Source organism: Drosophila arizonae, chromosome 4 (assembly GCF_054131065.1).
Source record: "Drosophila arizonae isolate 15081-1271.41 chromosome 4, UAZ_ARI_1.0, whole genome shotgun sequence".
Lineage (NCBI taxonomy): Eukaryota > Metazoa > Arthropoda > Insecta > Diptera > Drosophilidae > Drosophila > Drosophila arizonae.
Window position 1 is genome coordinate 20,288,114 of NC_142924.1, and position 17,453 is coordinate 20,305,566.

General features: G+C 47.2%; 2 protein-coding genes across 3 annotated transcripts in view; one reads left to right on the forward strand and one right to left on the reverse strand.

Annotated features, from left to right (window-relative positions):
• The window catches only part of Mi-2 (chromodomain-helicase-DNA-binding protein Mi-2 homolog), a 28,043-nt gene extending 21,521 nt beyond the window's left edge, over positions 1-6,522 (forward strand). The window contains exons 2-5 of the mRNA XM_018006181.2: positions 272-348; positions 409-655; positions 717-6,215; positions 6,288-6,522. Of these exons, the coding sequence (XP_017861670.2) occupies positions 272-348; positions 409-655; positions 717-6,215; positions 6,288-6,430 (5,966 nt within the window). The 3' untranslated portion in view covers positions 6,431-6,522. The remainder of the gene's footprint in view (positions 1-271; positions 349-408; positions 656-716; positions 6,216-6,287) is intronic.
• Positions 6,523-7,328: 806 nt separating this feature from the next.
• Usp32 (Ubiquitin specific protease 32) lies at positions 7,329-17,428 on the reverse strand. 2 transcript variants are annotated; one of them, XM_018006182.2, is made up of 14 exons: positions 17,037-17,428; positions 15,012-15,246; positions 14,673-14,949; positions 14,355-14,583; positions 13,458-14,293; positions 12,258-13,401; positions 11,891-12,196; positions 11,553-11,830; positions 9,539-10,239; positions 9,314-9,480; positions 9,070-9,257; positions 8,813-8,998; positions 8,266-8,742; positions 7,329-8,203 (listed from the first exon to the last, which is right to left on the reverse strand). In XM_018006182.2, exons 1-14 carry the CDS (start codon positions 17,092-17,094, stop codon positions 7,931-7,933), a joined length of 5,355 nt encoding a protein of 1,784 aa, XP_017861671.1. In that variant the 5' UTR covers positions 17,095-17,428; the 3' UTR covers positions 7,329-7,930. The 2 variants fall into 2 exon arrangements, with proteins under 2 accessions (XP_017861671.1, XP_017861672.1); XM_018006183.2 differs by having other exon boundaries at positions 11,610-11,830; positions 17,037-17,419.
• Between the last annotated feature and the right edge of the window lie 25 nt (positions 17,429-17,453).

The following is a 17,453-nucleotide window of genomic DNA, read 5'->3' on the forward strand; positions in this document are numbered from 1 at the left end:
AACGAGTTCTGAGCTATCGAGAGCAAAGGAATTTTTATTTGTCTTTAGATGGAAGTTGATTGGAGAATTTCATTTATATTGTTGTCTGGGAACATATTTACTTTATAACTGAAATATTAGGTCACATCGTCGATTGTTTTGAAGATTCTAATTTGAACAGCTTTTCGCTTGAACATGTACCACGGTAAAACTTGCATGAGTGCTCGCGCTTATGCGATAGATTTACAAACGCAATCACTAATCGATAACATATTTTACTCACAACTTGTAGAAGAGGAAGAAGCAGTTGAGGATAATGCTCAAGTCGCAGAGCTTTCCAACGATTCCGATGCCCCACTGAAGCCCAATGTGAGTAGATCATAATCAAAATATAAATAAATATAAATATTTTAATATCCTGCTGTGCAGAATGACGAGGATGATGATTACGATCCGGAGGATAATCGCAAGAAGAAGAAGGGCAAGAAGCGTAAGACCAGAAAAGGCGAGGAAAAGGGACGCAAAAAGAAGAAGCGTAAGAAAAATGAGAGCGAGGAGGACAGCGATTTTGTTCAGCACGACGAAGAGGTGGAGTATCCCAGCACCTCATCGAAACGTGGACGCAAGCGCAAGGAGGAGAAGCAAGCCCAAAAGGAGAAGGAATCATCATCCTCGGGTGAGTTGTAATTTAATATAGCTGTATGATGATTTATACTAATCAAGCATATATATTGTAGGCATGCCTTCTGTGGAGGACGTCTGCTCGGCGTTCAGTGTGTGCGACGTGGAGATCGAGTACAGTGAGGAGGAGCTGCAGAGCCTAACCACATACAGGGCATTCATGCATCATGTGCGACCCATATTGCAAAAGGAAAATCCGAAAATTGCTGCACCCAAGCTGATGATGCTTGTGGCTGCCAAGTGGCGCGAGTTCTGCGAGAGTAATCCGCATATACAGCAGGAGCAGCAGGGCGGTCAAGCGCAGGCGGCTGCTGCGGCGCCCGAAGCTGATGAGCCGCGTTCGTCGCGCTCATCGCGTAATGAGAAACCCGATGACATTTACGAAGAGGAGGAAGATGAAGAGGAAGAGGAGGAAGAGAAAAAACCACGTCGCAAGCGCAGCGGACGTAGCAGCAATAAAAAGGGACGTCGACCATCGGGCAAAGTGCCCACATTGAAGATCAAGTTTGGCAAGCGTAAGCGCGACAGCTCCGACGAGGAGCCCGATGCAAGTGGTGCCTCCGAACGTGATTCCGACTTGGAGTTTGAGCGCATGTTGCAGAAATCGGACGATAGCGCCGATGAAAAGGAAAAAGAAAAGGAGAAAGTTAAGCAACCGGCAGAGGCGGATGCCGCAGCTGCGGCTCAGGACGATGGGGCACCAGTTGTGCGCAAGAAGGCCAAAACCAAGATTGGCAACAAGTTCAAGAAGAAGAACAAAATAAAGAAGACAAAGAACTTCCCCGAGGGAGAAGATGGCGAGCATGAGCATCAGGATTACTGCGAGGTGTGCCAACAGGGCGGCGAAATCATTCTCTGTGACACCTGTCCACGCGCCTACCATTTGGTCTGCCTGGAGCCGGAACTGGACGAACCGCCAGAGGGTAAATGGTCCTGCCCCCACTGCGAGGCTGATGGCGGTGCAGCCGAGGAGGAGGACGACGACGAGCATCAGGAGTTTTGCCGTGTGTGCAAAGATGGCGGCGAGTTGCTCTGCTGTGACTCCTGCCCATCGGCATATCATACGTTCTGTTTGAATCCGCCGTTGGACACCATACCGGACGGCGATTGGCGGTGTCCGCGTTGCAGCTGCCCTCCACTGATCGGAAAGGCCGAGAAGATCATCACCTGGCGTTGGGCCGTGCAGCGCCGAGGCAGCAGCGAGGCATCCACCTCGAAGAACGCCAAGCAGGGCAGCCGTGTCCGCGAGTACTTCATCAAGTGGCACAACATGTCATACTGGCACTGCGACTGGGTCTCTGAGGTGCAGCTGGACGTCCATCATCCGCTGATGATACGCTCGTTCCAGCGCAAATACGATATGGAGGAGCCGCCCAAATTTGAGGAATCATTGGACGAGGCCGACACCCGCTTCAAGCGCATTCAGCGCCACAAGGACAAGGTGGGCATGAAGGGCAACGACGACGACGACGAGGCCGCCCTCGAGGAGCGATTCTACAAGAATGGCGTCAAGCCCGAGTGGTTGATTGTGCAGCGTGTCATCAATCATCGCACGGCACGCGACGGAAGCACCATGTATCTGGTGAAGTGGCGTGAGCTGCCCTACGACAAGTCCACTTGGGAGGAGGAGGGCGATGACATACCCGGCCTACGACAGGCCATCGATTACTATCAGGATCTGCGTGCAGTGTGCACCTCGGAGCAGTCTCGCGGCTCCAGCAGCAAGAAGAGTAAAAAGGGTCGCAAGACTAAGCATAAGCTGGAGCTCGATGATGAGGATCGTCCCGTTAAGCATTATACACCGCCGCCAGAGAAGCCAACCACGGACTTGAAGAAGAAGTACGAAGGCCAGCCAGCGTTCCTCGAGGATACGGGCATGCAGCTGCATCCCTATCAGATTGAGGGCATTAACTGGTTGCGCTACAGCTGGGGCCAGGGCATCGACACCATTTTGGCCGATGAGATGGGTCTAGGCAAGACCATCCAGACTGTCACGTTTCTCTATTCGCTCTACAAGGAGGGACATTGCCGTGGCCCATTCCTGGTGGCCGTGCCACTCTCCACGCTGGTCAACTGGGAGCGTGAATTTGAGCTCTGGGCTCCCGACTTCTATTGCATCACATACATCGGCGATAAGGACTCGCGTGCCGTGATACGCGAGAACGAGCTGACCTTCGAGGAGGGCGCCATACGGGGCACAAAGGTCTCGCGCCTGCGCACCACGCAATACAAATTCAATGTGCTGCTCACCAGCTACGAGCTGATCTCCATGGATGCACCTTGCTTGGGCAGCATCGACTGGGCAGTGCTGGTGGTGGATGAGGCGCATCGCCTGAAGAGCAATCAGAGCAAGTTCTTCCGCATCCTCAACAGCTATTCGATTGCCTACAAGCTGCTGCTCACTGGAACCCCATTGCAGAATAATTTGGAGGAGCTGTTCCATTTGCTGAATTTCTTGAGCCGCGAAAAGTTCAACGACTTGCAGGCGTTCCAGGGTGAGTTTGCGGACGTGTCCAAGGAGGAGCAGGTGAAGCGTTTGCATGAGATGTTGGGCCCGCACATGCTGCGCCGTCTCAAGACAGATGTGCTAAAGAATATGCCCTCCAAGTCCGAGTTTATTGTACGTGTCGAGCTGTCGGCCATGCAGAAGAAGTTCTATAAGTTCATCTTGACCAAGAACTATGAGGCACTCAACTCGAAGAGCGGCGGTGGCTCTTGCTCGTTGATCAACATCATGATGGATCTGAAGAAGTGCTGCAATCATCCATATCTGTTCCCATCGGGCTCCGAGGATGCGCCCACCTCTGCGGGCGGTATCTATGAAATCAATTCACTCACCAAGGCAGCCGGCAAGCTGGTGCTGCTCTCGAAAATGCTGAAGCAGCTGAAGGCACAGGGTCATCGTGTCCTGATTTTCTCTCAAATGACAAAAATGTTGGACATACTCGAGGACTTCCTCGAGGGCGAACAATACAAGTACGAGCGTATCGATGGTAGCATTACGGGTACTGTCCGCCAGGAGGCCATCGATCGATTCAATGCGCCCGGAGCACAGCAGTTTGTCTTTCTGCTGAGTACACGCGCCGGCGGCTTGGGCATCAACTTGGCCACCGCCGATACGGTCATTATATATGATTCCGATTGGAATCCCCACAATGATATACAGGCCTTCTCGCGTGCCCATCGTATTGGCCAGGCCAACAAGGTGATGATCTATCGCTTTGTCACACGCAATTCCGTGGAGGAGCGCGTCACCCAGGTGGCCAAACGCAAGATGATGTTGACCCATCTGGTGGTGCGTCCCGGCATGGGCGGCAAGGGAGCCAATTTCACAAAACAAGAGCTGGACGATATTCTACGCTTCGGCACTGAGGATCTGTTCAAGGAAGATGACAAAGAGGAGGCCATCCATTATGACGACAAGGCCGTGGCCGAGTTGCTCGACCGTTCTAATCGTGGCATTGAGGAAAAGGAGTCGTGGGCGAATGAGTATTTGTCCTCCTTTAAGGTGGCATCCTATGCCACTAAGGAGGAGGAGGAAGAGGAGGAAACCGAAATCATTAAGCAGGATGCCGAGAACTCGGATCCCGCTTACTGGGTCAAGCTGCTGCGTCACCACTACGAACAGCATCAGGAGGATGTGGGTCGCACCCTGGGCAAGGGCAAGCGTGTGCGCAAGCAGGTGAACTACACCGATGGAGGTGTAGTTGCGGCGGACACCTCACGCGACGACACCAACTGGCAGGACAATGGTAGCGAATACAACTCGGAATACTCTGGCGGCAGCGACGAGGATGGCGGCGACGACGACTTTGACGAGCAGAATGGCGAGCGAAAGGCCAAACGACGATTGGAGCGACGCGACGATCGCCCGCTGCCTCCCCTGCTGGCGCGTGTTGGCGGCAACATTGAGGTGCTGGGCTTCAATGCCAGGCAGAGGAAGAGCTTCCTCAATGCCATCATGCGTTACGGCATGCCGCCCCAGGATGCATTCAATTCGCAATGGCTGGTGCGCGATTTGCGCGGCAAATCCGAGCGTAACTTCAAGGCTTACGTCTCGCTCTTTATGCGGCATCTGTGCGAACCGGGCGCCGACAATGCGGAGACCTTTGCGGATGGCGTACCCCGGGAGGGACTCTCTCGTCAGCATGTACTCACGCGCATTGGCGTCATGTCGCTCATACGCAAGAAGGTGCAGGAGTTCGAGCACATCAATGGCTACTACAGCATGCCAGAGCTGATACTCAAACCGTGCGAGCCGGTGCGCTCGGCTGGCAAGCAGGAGGCAGCCGCAGTGGATGCTGCCGGAACAGCTGCAGCCAAGCCGCCGGCAGAGAGTGCAACGACCAGCAACAGTGCGACTCCTGCGACAAGCGCAGCGCCCAGTCCAGCGCCTGCTTCAGAGAAGAGCGAAGATAAGGCAACTGTAGAGAAGGCAACGCCTGAGAAACAGGAGCCCAAGTCGGAATCGGATGCTGAGGAGGATAAGAAGGCGGTCGATGCGACTGTTAAGCAAGAGAAAGCGGAAGAGTCGGCTGAAGCCGAGACCAAGTCTGGTGAGGCAAGCGTGAAGAGCGAAACACCAAAAGTGGAGCCCAAAGAGGAGGGCAAAGAGCAGCCAGAGGCAACGCCCAAGGAGGAGCCGAAGACTGAGCAGACCGACGACAAAGAAAAGGAGAAAGAGAAGGCAAGCGAGGAGAAACCGGCAACTAATCCGACCAGCGCCAGCACCACCACCACCACCACGAACATCATTGATGATGATGACGATGACGTGATGATTGTCAAAGAGGATGGTGAACTGGAGAAGCCCAATGCCAGCGCCAATGCCAATTCGCCCAAGGATCAAAAGAGTGCTGCAGTCGCAGGCACAGGTGCAGGCGGCAAGCTGGTGGAGGACAGTCTCGAGGTGTTGAAGCGCAAATTTATGTTCAACATTGCCGACGGAGGCTTCACTGAACTGCACACCTTGTGGTTGAACGAAGAGAAAGCAGCTGTGCCCGGCCGCGAATACGAGATCTGGCATCGTCGCCATGACTACTGGCTGCTGGCTGGCATTGTCACACATGGCTATGGACGTTGGCAGGACATTCAAAACGATATACGTTTTGCCATTATCAATGAGCCATTCAAAATGGACGTGGGCAAGGGAAATTTCCTGGAGATTAAGAACAAGTTCTTGGCGCGACGCTTCAAACTGCTGGAGCAGGCGCTGGTTATTGAAGAGCAGCTGCGACGTGCAGCATTTTTGAATCTCGCCCAGGATCCCAGCCATCCGGCTATGTCGCTAAATGCCCGTTTTGCCGAGGTCGAATGCCTGGCTGAATCGCACCAGCATCTGAGCAAGGAATCCCTGGCCGGCAACAAGCCAGCGAATGCGGTGCTGCACAAGGTGCTCAACCAGCTGGAGGAGCTGCTGTCCGACATGAAGAGCGATGTCTCGCGCTTGCCCGCCACCCTGGCACGCATACCACCAGTAGCACAGCGCTTGCAAATGTCGGAGCGTTCCATTTTATCGCGTCTGGCTGCCACCGCTGGCAACGCCTCCAATGCGGGTAGGTTTCACTAACTCTCCATATATACTTTTTGGGCAACTTTTAACCCATTTGTTTTTGTCAATTTTCCAGCTCAATTGATGGCACAATTTCCGGCCGGCTTTCAGGGCACCACCTTGCCGGCGTTCACGGGGGGACCAGCTGGGAACTTTGCCAACTTTCGACCACAGTTCTCAGTGCCCGGGCAGCTGTCCAACAACGCCGGCGGCACCTGAGCACCATAAACGCATTCAAATTCCATGGAAATTAATTACTCTTCAGCTAAGAATTTAACGCTACGTATATTAAAAAAAAAAAAAACAACAAATCGCATAACCAATATACACTTAAAATATTTATCAAAAAACTCTTGCAATGATATAAAATTAATCAACCGCTCACAACTTACCGTATTCTATAAATAGTAAATTTTGGCTGCTTCTGGCCGATTGACTACTAAAATGACAAATATATTAAATGCTTATTTACCTGCTACTTGAATTAATTTTATATGGCTACATATACAATACAATATATAAATCCGATTCCATTGCAAACCAAAATGATATTTGGCGTGTTTTTCTTTTTGTATTCATAAAGGGCTGGGAGATGGGGATTAAAATAATTGGGTAAACTTTTCAGCAAGATGAAAAGATAAATATGGTTAATTTAAATTCATATTCTCATATTGGTAAGTCCATCCGCCCTTGGGTATAAAATAAACCAAAAATCAATCAATCAATTCAAGCGACAGACTTTTATTTGATTTGATACTCGTAACTTTGTTGCTGTGTATTAATATTGTATAAGTATAAATTAGTTAAGTTTATATATATATATATATGTATATGTATATATGCAATTTGTAAATATCAAATACAATGTTATTAAACATAATGAAGTCCTCTGATAAGCGCAACACAGATCGCTGAAATATGAGTGGGGCTCATTATTGAAATGAGTGCGATTTCTGGGTGTTTCATTCGTAGCATCTCTGTCTAATAAAATATTGCTAATTAATATCAAGGTTTCGACAACATTTGACGAGCAATTCACCGACCATGGTCATTTCGATCTCTTTGTCGCAATATCGTTCTCCATTTCAATATTTACAATAATTACAAATAAATGGAATTACATAGTTTGTATATGCATATACAAATACGAGTAATTATAATTAATTACAAGCGGGCTCTGTTGGCCTAATACATAACACGAAGTACAACAAAGAGAAATTAAGAATAATAATAAAAAAAAAATATATTAAACAAATTTAACAAACAACTTCGCCATTAAATAATCTAATAATAGACTGACAAAAACAATAATTATATGCGAACTAAGTTTGAAATTACACATATAGTTATACAATAATAATAATAATAATAAAATATAGCATTATATGGTACATATGGTATGGAATATGGTACATTAAACAAAATCACATTTGCAACGCGAATGTGCGACTGCTCACAACAACAAAAAACTTCAAGCTTGTTTGGATCTAAAACTAGACATTGTGGGCAACTAAAACTAGAACAGCAAATCAGCTTAGAATAGTAAATAACAAACAAAAAGAAACACAAACACTCACGTACACGCACACGCACAAACACACATTCACTTAGATTATATGCCAAATTAAACACAAGCGATTGAAGAACCTCCATCGTAGCCTTAAGCCCTAAGCCTGTAGTACCGCTTTCTGCAGTTTGCAACAATAGAAATATACAATATTATGATATTGTGCATAGTTTCTCTCTCTCCGACTCATCCGCATCCAACTGCAGGTTGCCGACGTTGGGCAGCGGCCGTCCCTCGATGTTGGGCAGGTAGGGCTCGTAGTCGAGACCCTGGCGCTCATAGAATAGCAAATATGCAGCGCTCGGATCTATGTTCGGCTTTTGCGAAATTTCGCGACAGGAGCTATCATTGTAACAATACCAGGAACCAGTTGTGTTTGATGCATAGGAAATGTAGTGACCACCATTCAGCATGCCAGAATGCGACTGTAAAAATAAGGCATAATTGTTAATTCTCATTAATAATTCTATTGTTCGGTGTGACCTACCACTACGGCGTATAGCTTGTACTTGGGATCGAATTTATCAACATCCGCGTGCAGCTTGTGCTGATGATAGTCCTCGAACTCCCCATCAACAATAGGCGTCTTTGTGAGGCTCGTGGAAATGAGCCGCTGTCGTCTGGCTGAATTGGTCGACTTGCTCTGGCGCAGCACACACCCAGAGGCTAGCGGCGTTTCCCTTGCTGTGTCGTCCTTTTCGTCTTCTGCTTTTTCGGCTGGAGGAGGCACATCTCCTCCTGCTTTGTCGGTGGCGTCGACTTCATCAAGCTCGCTAGGAACGTCATTGCTGGCGATTGCCAATTCTCGCTTCAACTCCAGCAGCTCCTTGTGCCGCAGTATGGTCTCCTGTGGCACCGACGCCAAATAGGGCGTAGGGTCAAAGTCATCGAAGGGAAAGTGCACAACCTTTTGGGACTTTACCCACTTGCCGTTGACACAATTGAAGCGCTTCAAATGGACAATCTAAGCAGAAGGGATAAAAGAAAGAATAAGTCAGTTTCGCTCTGCCAAAGTCGAAGGCAGAATCGCTTACCAAAATGGGGGGCAATTTCCATATTTGTAACTTCTTTGTCGCTGGCTTTTTGCCTTTACAGTGGCTGCAGTGGTACCACTGTTCCAACTTCTCCTCGGAGGTGAAGGCACGCAAACAATGATTCAAATCAACGGGTTCCACTTGCTCCCGCCGGCATATCGCAATGGTCTCATGGTCGACCCAAAGCTGATTAAAAATGAACCAATTGATATATACAAATATACATAAACTAGCCTCATTTAAGTCGGTTCACTTACGCGCTCCAAGGTGCTCTGGTAACGTAAATGCAAGGCAGTTGGATCCCAGTCGATGGCGATGGTAAAGTCTTCAAAATATTTTGTGGTTGGTGTGTAGGATAGCGATGTGGTGTACTCCGTTGTACGTTTGGCCTCCAGATTTGGTAGCGATGGGCATTTAGCGTTCATTTGTGGGGTGCCTACGTTATCTAGAAGGATAAGTAGCTGGAGAATAATGTTCTTTTACAGATTCATGGTAACCTACTGGCCATAGAGTTGATGGGGGGCAGTGCGCCCTGGAGCACATAGTCATTGTTGCAGCGTATTTCGCAGCCGCGACAGAAACTTGACCAAGGACAAATTGCGCAGGTGAGACCGTCCGCTTTAACAGCGCGCAGTGTGAAGGGAAAATCATAGCCGAGGCTGTCATCGCTGCAACAGAGAATTGATGGCTTAGAATCGTTATTGGGGAAAGCGTGAGCATAGTTACCAGTCGGCAGCATGATTAGCTTGTTCGGTGGTGGCTGGTAGGGGACTCAGCAGGCGGCTAACTTGCTGCCAGACGGCGCAGTACAGATCCTTGTGGGTGCCACCATCACAGTTCGGTATTAGCAGCGGCACACCAAATAGACTGGGCCGGGTCTTGTGGTAGGAGAGGAAGTAGCTGTCGTGGCGCGTGATTTTGCGATGAACAGCGACAAGATATTTGCCCACCTTGTAGGGCTGCGAGGAGCGGCGCGAGTACACGCCGCTGGTGGTTTGATTGCCGCTCGTACTCTCCGGCTGTGAAGTGGTTATTTGCTGATCCGGCTCCTCACCCTCGATCTGCCCGTCCGCATCGTCATCGTCATCGTTATCAACGGCATCATCATCATCAACGTCTGCGTCACGGTCAAAGCTATTGACGCCCAGAGTATGAGCTGTGCTCCGGCCACTCGATTGCTCGTTGGTCGTGCGATAGGAGGCACCGTCATCGCTGTTGCTGCCATGTCGACTGGCAGCCAGTTCGGCCACGGGCATCGGCTCCGTTATCGAACTCTCCATGGAGTTCTCGCCAGAGTGATTCGTATACGAGACTGAGCTGGTGTTGCTCTCCGTGTGCAGCAGCTTGGTGGATGAGATGCGCTTCTGCTGTGCGGCCGCATCGTCCATAAATGTGTTCTCCGGGCTGCAGCTGAGGATCAGCGACTCCTGTGTCGGATGTGCCAATGAAGGTGGCCGGAAGTTTGCATTAGTTGTGCGTAGCTTACATTTATGTAAGTGTGTGAGTGAGTTTATGTGTGTGTGTGTATTTTAAAGCTCATGGAATTTAAACAATTAACAATTACTACTCGATTAAAGGCAATAATTTTATAAACTAGGATAAACGCTCAAAAATCTACAAAAATCGGAAATTATTGGTTTATTGCGGGTGTTCAAAATTAGCTGATATATAATTTATATACTTTATAAGAGCAAAGATTAAATTTTGTACTTTAACTTATTAGTTGGCATAGTTGGTAGTTGGTTTCTGTGGTGGGAATGAGTAGAATAGCATTTGCAATGTGTACAGAATAGGATGATTCGAGAGAAATGAGAATTATATTGAAAGACATATTTAATTATCATCTGCGAAATAAGTTCAAGATTGAAATTAACAAAAGTTTTCACTCAAAAAGTGTGATGAATTACGGAATGAATAATACGATTAGCAAATTAAGATTTATCATAAATAGTTGGAATTATAAATTAGAGTGAATCACCCCTGCATACAATTGAAAAGCTATGAAGTGTCAATTGGCTACTTGGACCTTGGATGACGAGGTAGATGTACAAAAGAACGAGTACAGTTAAATTATAAACTTTGCATACTCGATGTGACAATAATCGATAGTGGCAACTATAACGATAACGGAACAGTAACGATAGAAACTACTTGGTGAGTGTCTATAATATTAGAAAAAGTTTAAAGCAAAAATGTACAAAAGGTATTTGATTACAGCCAACAACAAATTAAGATATGTGTGTATTAGTATTAGGAGGAGAATAGAAATAACAATAAACTACAAAATACGAGAATATAAATACTCAGAGGTTTAGACTAGTTGAATAAGTGCGTTTTATACGAAATCAAAGAACAATTAGAAGTTTAGACAGGTGTGGGAGGATGGGTGTTCGGTCTATTGTACATTATACTAGGTAGGTGGCCCACAAACCAAACAGAAACTGAAACGGCAACTGTTCTTTTAACATATTTGTATTTAATATATATAGATTTGTTCGATATCGATTTAAGTATGTTTTGCAACAATAGACGGAGGGGGGCGAAAATGAATGCCAGTTACGCCGGAATATTGGTTTGAATATCTTGATAATCTTCATTTTGCAGGGGTTCGTCGCTGGAGCGAGTTTATCCTAGGCAATTGGGGAATTTTACAAAATATCATTTTAAATGCAACCCTCGAACGGGTCCATGAATCTAACATATTAAATACGTGTATGTTAATATAGTTTAGAAGCCATACCTTGAAGCAAAAAAGACTGTGGGGCATGCACTCTCTCTTTCCAAAGCACCGGCTTACCTTTCCGGCATCATCTGGTTGCAGTTCGTGAACGTGGCCGACGCTGCCGCTGCTGATGTTGGTGTTAAGATTGCTGTATTTGGTTAGCTCATGGCCTCCATCAGGACCAGCTGGGTCCAGCCCATCACTGATGTGCCCATTGCAGATGGCACGTGACGATGATCGATTCGATGTCTGTAGAGTGCTAAGCGATGACAGCGAGTCCTGTGTTGTAATGAGCGCTGCAAGGGACAGATTCATGTCAGCTGGACTCTAATCATAGGGAACTACACTTCAATTACCAGAGCTGCGCTGAATGTCTTTGAGACCCTGTTCAATGTGCATGCTGAGCGCTGAATTGGACCGCGTCCTGACGCTGCTTTGTTCCGGCAATTGATACACGTATAGATCTTTAGAGCTCTGTGTGCGTAGCTTCTCCTCATCGCCAACCACCTGGCGTATCTGCGAGTTCCAGATCTCACAAACCAGCATGAGGCTTGGCTGCAGTGGGCATAACGTGGCCAGCTTATGCTTTAAATCGCCGTACTTACATTCCGAGTTAAGCCGCAGGCCGTACTTAATTGGCACACTGCCATCCAAGAGAATTACTGCAAAGATATGGACAGGGAATGATATTGAATTTATAGACGGAAGCTGTAATCGACTTACCCAGCACCTCCAGATACACGTAGTTCTCCACGGGCAGGGGCAGACTTAACAAGCTGAATGGATCGAATCTCACAGACTCGTGCCCGCAACCCAGGCAGCTGACCTTTGACTTCAACTGTCCATAGAACAGATCTATGATTATGGATTGATTACGTGCATGATGCTGGGCCCATGCCTCGGCCGCTACAATCTTGTCGGGTCGACCATCAGAGTCCTTCAGCTCGCTGTACGGCTTTTCCATCACGCGATTTAGGTCCTCGTGCAGCGCATCGAGCAGCCATTCAAGCAGCTCTTGCGAATCGTGCTGCCCACCGCCAGCAAACTGTGGCGCATGTTTGTTCACACAGAAGCGCAGTTTTAGCGGAGCCACAGAGCGTGTCGTTGCCGTCCACACCTCCTTGAGCAGTTCCGCATAGCGCATGGCTAGTTGTCCTCGTGTGCCCAGCTTATTGGCTGCATTCAATTCGAAGCGATGCATCTGACGATGAAAATATTGGGCCAGTGGCTGGGTGTTGAAGAGCACTTGGAGTGCCGCATTCATGAAACAGGTGTTGCCCAGATTATGCAGCCCAGTGGCGCCTGGCGCGTGCACGGACATGATGGAGCTGCGCGTTAGACGCCGTCGGTCGCCAGGACCGACACCAGCTTGTCCGCTTTGCGTGCTGGCCAGCGAGCTGAGCTCTTCGGGCCAGGTAAGATCTTTGTTACGTATCTCTAGCAGCAGCTGATCGTTGTCACGTATCAGCAGCTCTTTTAGGCACATGGTATCCTCCTCCAACAGTATGGCACTATTATCCAGCGATGAGCTCGACGGCGGCACATGCCACAGTCGTATATCCTCCGGCTTCAGGCGCAGCTGTTCACACAGAAACTCACCCACTTGACGCACTGTGGCTAGCCGGCTAAATGCAGCCGTGTACGCCAAATAACGCTTGGGCGGCTGAGGCACGCTGCTGGCTGCAATGGCCGCGTAGCCGCCGCCAGAGGCCAAGACGCCGTAGCCACCGCTAGTTGTTGAGCCCCAGCTGGTAATTTGTGTGCCTGCGCCGCTGCCGTTAGGCGCAGTCTGCATCTGGTGCAGCAGTATGCGCAGATTCAGTGGATATAGCTCTAGCTCTACCTCCGAATTTGGTGGTTGTATCACCTGCAAGAAAGTAAATGGAGCTTAACTGAAGAAAGGAACACCTATGGACTGCTTACCTGTCGAGGAAGCGGTAGATTGTCGCCATACCAACGATTCAACGCTTTCCATAGCGACTTCGGCACCAGCTCAAAGTCGTGATTTTGTACAAGTGGCGTATCGCGCTTCAGATGCCCGCCTTCGCCTGTCAGAGTGCGTACGTTGCGATAGGGATTGGTGGTAATTAGATTGCTATTATCAATGGGACCCGGGCGGTGTTGACCACAGTGCCGGCCGGCGGAGATTCCACTGCTACCGGATACAGATCCCAGTGAATAACTATCGTGTTGCTCCAGGCTGTGCGTATTAAAGCTCTCGTCACAGACGAGCGCTTCATCAACAGCGCTGCGCTGGCTAGCAGTCCGCTTGCAGTAGTCGCACGTTTGAGACGTGTGCTGCGTGTACTGCATCCAGGTGAGCCACCAGTCTCGTGATATCAAATACCAGAACTGACCAACTCGGTAGGGGCGTCGCTCTTCGCGCTGCAACCAGCCGCGCACAATATCGTACTCCATATGCTTGCATTGCGGCCACAGACCAAACACTATGTGGCACAGCTCGAAGATGAGGTCCAGCAGTGGCTGCATCAGCCGCAGACCGCACTGCACGTTCCATATCATGAAATCCTCTGCTGTCAGCGAAACATTGTCTCTAGTAAGTGTGCTGGGCGTGCCATCTGGACTTCTACGTTGGGCAAACTCCAGCAGATCACTGATCACATGCTGCTTGGTCAAGTCCTTAAATTGCTGCGCATCTCGATTTTCCTTGGCAACGAATAACAGCACGTTGATCATTTGCAGCGTCTCCTCGTGATTGAGCACACCATCGCGATCTACGTCGAAGATCTTGAAGCAGACTGTCGGACGGAAAGAAATGGATCAGCCTGAGTATTCTATACTGTTTACAGAAGCACTTACAGCGGGTGCGCTCCACACCGGGTCCACGACAGGCGGCACTTACGCCACAGCAGAGCTCCTTGAAATCGATGTGACCATCACGATTCTCATCAAAGGCATTAAAGAGACCGGCCAGCGCATTCTTTGGTATCGGTGGACTAATGAGCGGTCCCAAAAATTGTAAATCGATTTGGCCATTCTGCGACGTGTTCTTCAAACGCCAGAACTCCTTCTCTAAGTCACCAATATCCTACAACAAATTGGTAAATTTAGTAAATGCTTCAATAATACATTGTTTAATATCAAGCAATTAACCATCCATTATCTGGCATAGCTCACCTTTTCCTCAAGATGCGTAACCCCGGCCAGACTCTGATAGAAGGTGGGCGTCTCTAGTTCGGAGGTGAGGCTGACACAATTGTCGGCAAGCAGCCACTTCGACAGGACTGTCGCATTGCGATGCTTGACTATCCAGTCCTGGAACTGCTCAAAGTTGACACGTTCGCCTTGGGCAAACAAGGAGACGCTCTCGAATGGAGCCAGGCTCACATTGCGCACATAATCAGATTTGATAATGTAGGTGCCAGCGTCATTGCAATAGAGGTTCCACAGAAATCTATTCATGGCATAAGCATATTTATTATTGTAACAATTATGTGTTTATTAGGATCTACTTACTTTGTTTTCTCCTCCTGAGTGCCACGAGTGATTAGCACCAGGCCGCACAGCAGGTCCTTAAAGGATATGCCGCGCTGTGTGCCGCCACAGGCAGCATAGAGCATGTCCGTAATCTTGGGAGGCACTCCCTCGCACAGCACATCCTGCTGGAATGCATTGCGACTGAGGTAGAGTCGACCCACGCCCGCTGATTTTTTGAAGGCATCTTTAAGACGCCGCAGCTCGGCGTCGCTAACTGTTTAAATTAAATAACAGATTAATATCGCTTGAATTATAAATAGAACACACATGAATGTGTTAATCCATATGCCGCAAATATTACTGTTAACTAACTAATTTATATTTAATTTATATTTAGACAATTTTTACTTTCTACGAGAGAGTTTGCAAATTGAGACATGCACGAACTGCAAATTATCTCTTCACTCATGGCCTATTGGAGGAATTCTTATTGGGTAATTTAATGCTTGAATAGTAGATAATAAAATATATTATAAATAATATTGTAGTAATATGTTGCATTATTCGCTCTTTATCAGTAACATACTATCTTTATTTTTAGCGTGGAAGAGAATAACTTATAATTCGTATAATTAGAATTTTTCGCACATTCAATTGGAATTAAGTGTAAACTCGTTATTTGAGAAGTGCTTAGTCATATATAAAATATAAATCCCAACTGTATATGTATGTACATATATACTGTCGGGAGTCATGCATATACCTTCTCATTATGTGTGTGCCCAAACGTTAAGGTAATTATAAATCGCTACGTTAAAATCAGTAAACAGAACCAAAAACCAAGCAAACAAAACGCTCTCCAAACGTAATACACGTAATCAATTAACTACATATAATAAAGTACATTTTTAATAGTGTTCTGAGAAGGGGCGACTTAAATTGCTGGGCGTGGCGATGTCGGTGAGAGTTAAACATAGGCAGCAATTCATAATCACAAATTGAGCATGAAAGGCAATGCGAATAATTTTGTGATTGCAAAGAATTATTTACTTTGCGACGTCACGCGACCAACGGTATTTCATAGCTGGTTTTTGTTGTTGATTTCGTTGTTGTTTTGCTGTATTGACAGAAATTTCTGCATTGCATTGCATTATGATGTGCATTTCAAACAGAGACTGTGTGTGTGTGTATGAGAGAGAGACAGAGAGGGGAATGTTGGGGGAAGGAACATTTCCACAATGGTCCGAACTGGACGTGCATACTTTTTCACAAGAAAGAAACCGGTCTTGAAGAGCTTTGTGTCAACAACAGCAGCTACAACAACAACGTCAACAATGGACACCCGCACCTGGCCAGCAAATATGGCCATACAGGTACAGGTAGTATATACATATGTAGACGGGGCCATCTTATCAGTAACGTTCGTTTTCTTTGCTGGTCATAAAATAACAACAACTGTGACAAGAGCAACAGGAACAACAACAACAGTAGCGAGATGAATGCCAATGCAAAGCGAGAGAAAATTGGAGAAGTCAACAAAACTTAAACGTCATTGCGTGTACATCAGATTCTAAATTATGAGAGAGAAACAATAATAAATATTAACTGTTTTCTGTTTTCATTTGATTGCATGCATTGTCAGCAATTTTGCTTTGTCTTTGTGCAACATTCCTGCCCCCGCCACGAGAAAAACGCGATTGCTGTGCTTTTCTATTGTGACGTCACTGATGGCGACGACGCAAATACTCATACACACACATGTAAGCGGTTACACTCTCACAACACACACAGTGTGCTGAAGTTTGCACAAAAAAAAGCCCAATAGAATAAGACAAAAAAGGGAAAGAATTAGCTGTGTCCAGCAACAAAAGTGCAACAATAAAAGCATGGAAGTATAGTGGAAACCACAATGGAATCGATAGTATAATTATAACTGTATTGGTGTCCATTATTATTGTTTTTGTTCTAGAGCCTTAAGTACTTGAATGACCCATTTTCCCCATGCTTTGTTGTCTGCAATTCAGATAGCACCTGTCCTTATGTATATTCGAGGTTAACACTTACCACGTTTGACTGCATCCTCGTAACTGATGCAAGCATGTTTAGATTCTTTTGTACCCATATTTGCCTACGGCAAATTCTTGAGTGCTGCTGCTCTGGCGTCGTCGTCGTCGTCTTGTGACTTCACTTCTTACATTTGTTTATGTTATTTGTTGCCGTTGTCGGGCCTTGAGGGTAAATCACAGACACAGAGTCATGTACATGCAAAATGCAAGTTTTTGTTGTATTTTATTTTGTAAAACACTTTGTTTTTTTGTCACACTTTCATTGCTTTACTAGTTTCGCGTTCGCTTGTATTTTTTAACTATCAGCGTTAAGTGTGACCACGCTCGTGACATAAAAAATACTGTAAGTTTGGGACATTAGAAAATAAGCAGCTGTTTGGCAGTTTTACTACAATCGAACAGCTGGCTGAATAGT

Bases quoted from the DNA above. Each gene is read 5' to 3' on its own strand.
- Usp32 (XM_018006182.2), bottom strand. From the start codon at position 17,094: ATGGGTACAAAAGAATCTAAACATGCTTGCATCAGTTACGAGGATGCA. The intron at 15,247-17,036 runs GTAAGTGTTAAC...TAATTTAAACAG, and splicing joins CGAGGATGCAGTCAAACGTG to TTAGCGACGCCGAGCTGCGG. The intron at 11,831-11,890 runs GTAATTGAAGTG...TGTCCCTTGCAG, and splicing joins AGACATTCAGCGCAGCTCTG to CGCTCATTACAACACAGGAC.